General features: G+C 40.8%; 1 protein-coding gene across 2 annotated transcripts in view; it reads left to right on the top strand.

The window, feature by feature from the left end:
• LOC122076731 (expansin-A10-like) overlaps window positions 1–1,150 on the top strand; it is a 5,150-nt gene extending 4,000 nt beyond the window's left edge. For both annotated transcript variants that reach the window (XM_042642217.1, XM_042642219.1), the window contains one exon: window positions 339–1,150. In XM_042642217.1, the coding sequence (XP_042498151.1) occupies window positions 339–657 (319 nt within the window). In that variant the 3' untranslated portion in view covers window positions 658–1,150. The remainder of the gene's footprint in view (window positions 1–338) is intronic.
• Window positions 1,151–1,420: the final 270 nt, after the last annotated feature.

Here is a 1,420-nt window from a genome sequence, read left to right as displayed (position 1 = left end):
GGAAATAATTTAATGAGATTGTGAAGAGTGTTTTGAGGTGTAGATTTGACCGAAAGCCAAAATTTTAGTGTGTATTATTCCGTAACAAGTGGCCCTCCAACTTCAAATGCAACCCTCTCTTTGAGGTTGGAAGTTGGATACCCCATAACTTTACATGGTTGGTGATCTGGGCCTCTTTTTTTCTATGTAGATCAGGTTTCTTGTTCCACACATTTTCTCAACTTTTTCTCACGTGGTTTCCATTTTTACCCCTTAATAGACTTTTTTTTTTAACTGTCCATTCTTCATTTATTACGTCAATGGAGGTGCTGAGGGTTTCTCTCTTGGTTATGTTGTAGGGGTCCATGCAGGAAGAGGGGAGGCATCAGGTTCACCATCAATAGCCACTCCTACTTCAACCTGGTCCTCATCACCAATGTTGGAGGTGCTGGTGATGTCCATTCTGTTACCATCAAAGGATCAAGGACTGGGTGGCAACCAATGTCAAGAAACTGGGGCCAGAATTGGCAGAGCAACAGCTTACTGAAAGGACAGAGCCTTTCTTTCAAGGTCACCACCAGTGATGGGAGAAGTTTGGTTTCTTATAATGTTGCCCTGCTAGCTGGTCCTTTGGCCAGACCTTTAGTGGGGCACAGTTCCGCTAGAGAACTGTGGTAGGGATGGGATATATGTTATGCTAGCTAGCGTTGCTAGGTTTAGAATTATCTTTTAGTAGTCTAAAGACTGTTAGAATAGTATATAACCATGTGTAAGAGGTCAGTGTTGGGTCAACATGAGAGGGCTTATTTTAAAAGGGCTTTTTCCATTTGAACCTATATATTGTGGGGTTTCTGTTTCTATTCATAGGGCCCCTTAGTTTTTTTAGTCCCAATGTAACTGTTGAGGGAGGGGTGTGTGTGAGAGGAGATGGCTCAGTAGGCTGAGGTGCTACATTACCACCCACCACTAAGTATGCATAATTTTACTCTTTTTTTGGGGGAATTTTTGGGTAGTAGTTCTTTGGGAAAGAGGGGTTGGTTGGGGTGATTGTGATCAGTTTTTACTGAATTTATCTTGTGGCTGTGGTTAAGCTTTATTATGAGAAGATTGTAAATGTAGATCTCCAATTCCAAGAGTAATGAAATTGAGAATTAAAATCTCTTGGTCATCATATATCATCTACTGTACATGTTCTTGTTCTTCTTCCTCCCATCTCAATACTCTGCAATGGTCATCTGGGTCTTTGTTGATGGTAAGTTGTTCAAAACTTCAATTCCTGTGTGTTTAGGCTTAAGCCTTAGCCTGCCACTGTTCTGGACTGGATTGAGTGGACCACCGGATGGAACAAAGAATTAAAATTTAAATGGTGACTTTATGGTTCATACTTCTATGTCTTGAGAATCTCATCCTCATTACATAATAATCTGAAACATCCAAGTGG

Source organism: Macadamia integrifolia, chromosome 4, assembly GCF_013358625.1.
Source record: "Macadamia integrifolia cultivar HAES 741 chromosome 4, SCU_Mint_v3, whole genome shotgun sequence".
NCBI classification, from domain to species: Eukaryota; Viridiplantae; Streptophyta; class Magnoliopsida; order Proteales; family Proteaceae; genus Macadamia; species Macadamia integrifolia.
Note: the sequence above shows the minus strand (reverse complement) of the source record. Positions and strands in the feature narration are given on the sequence as shown.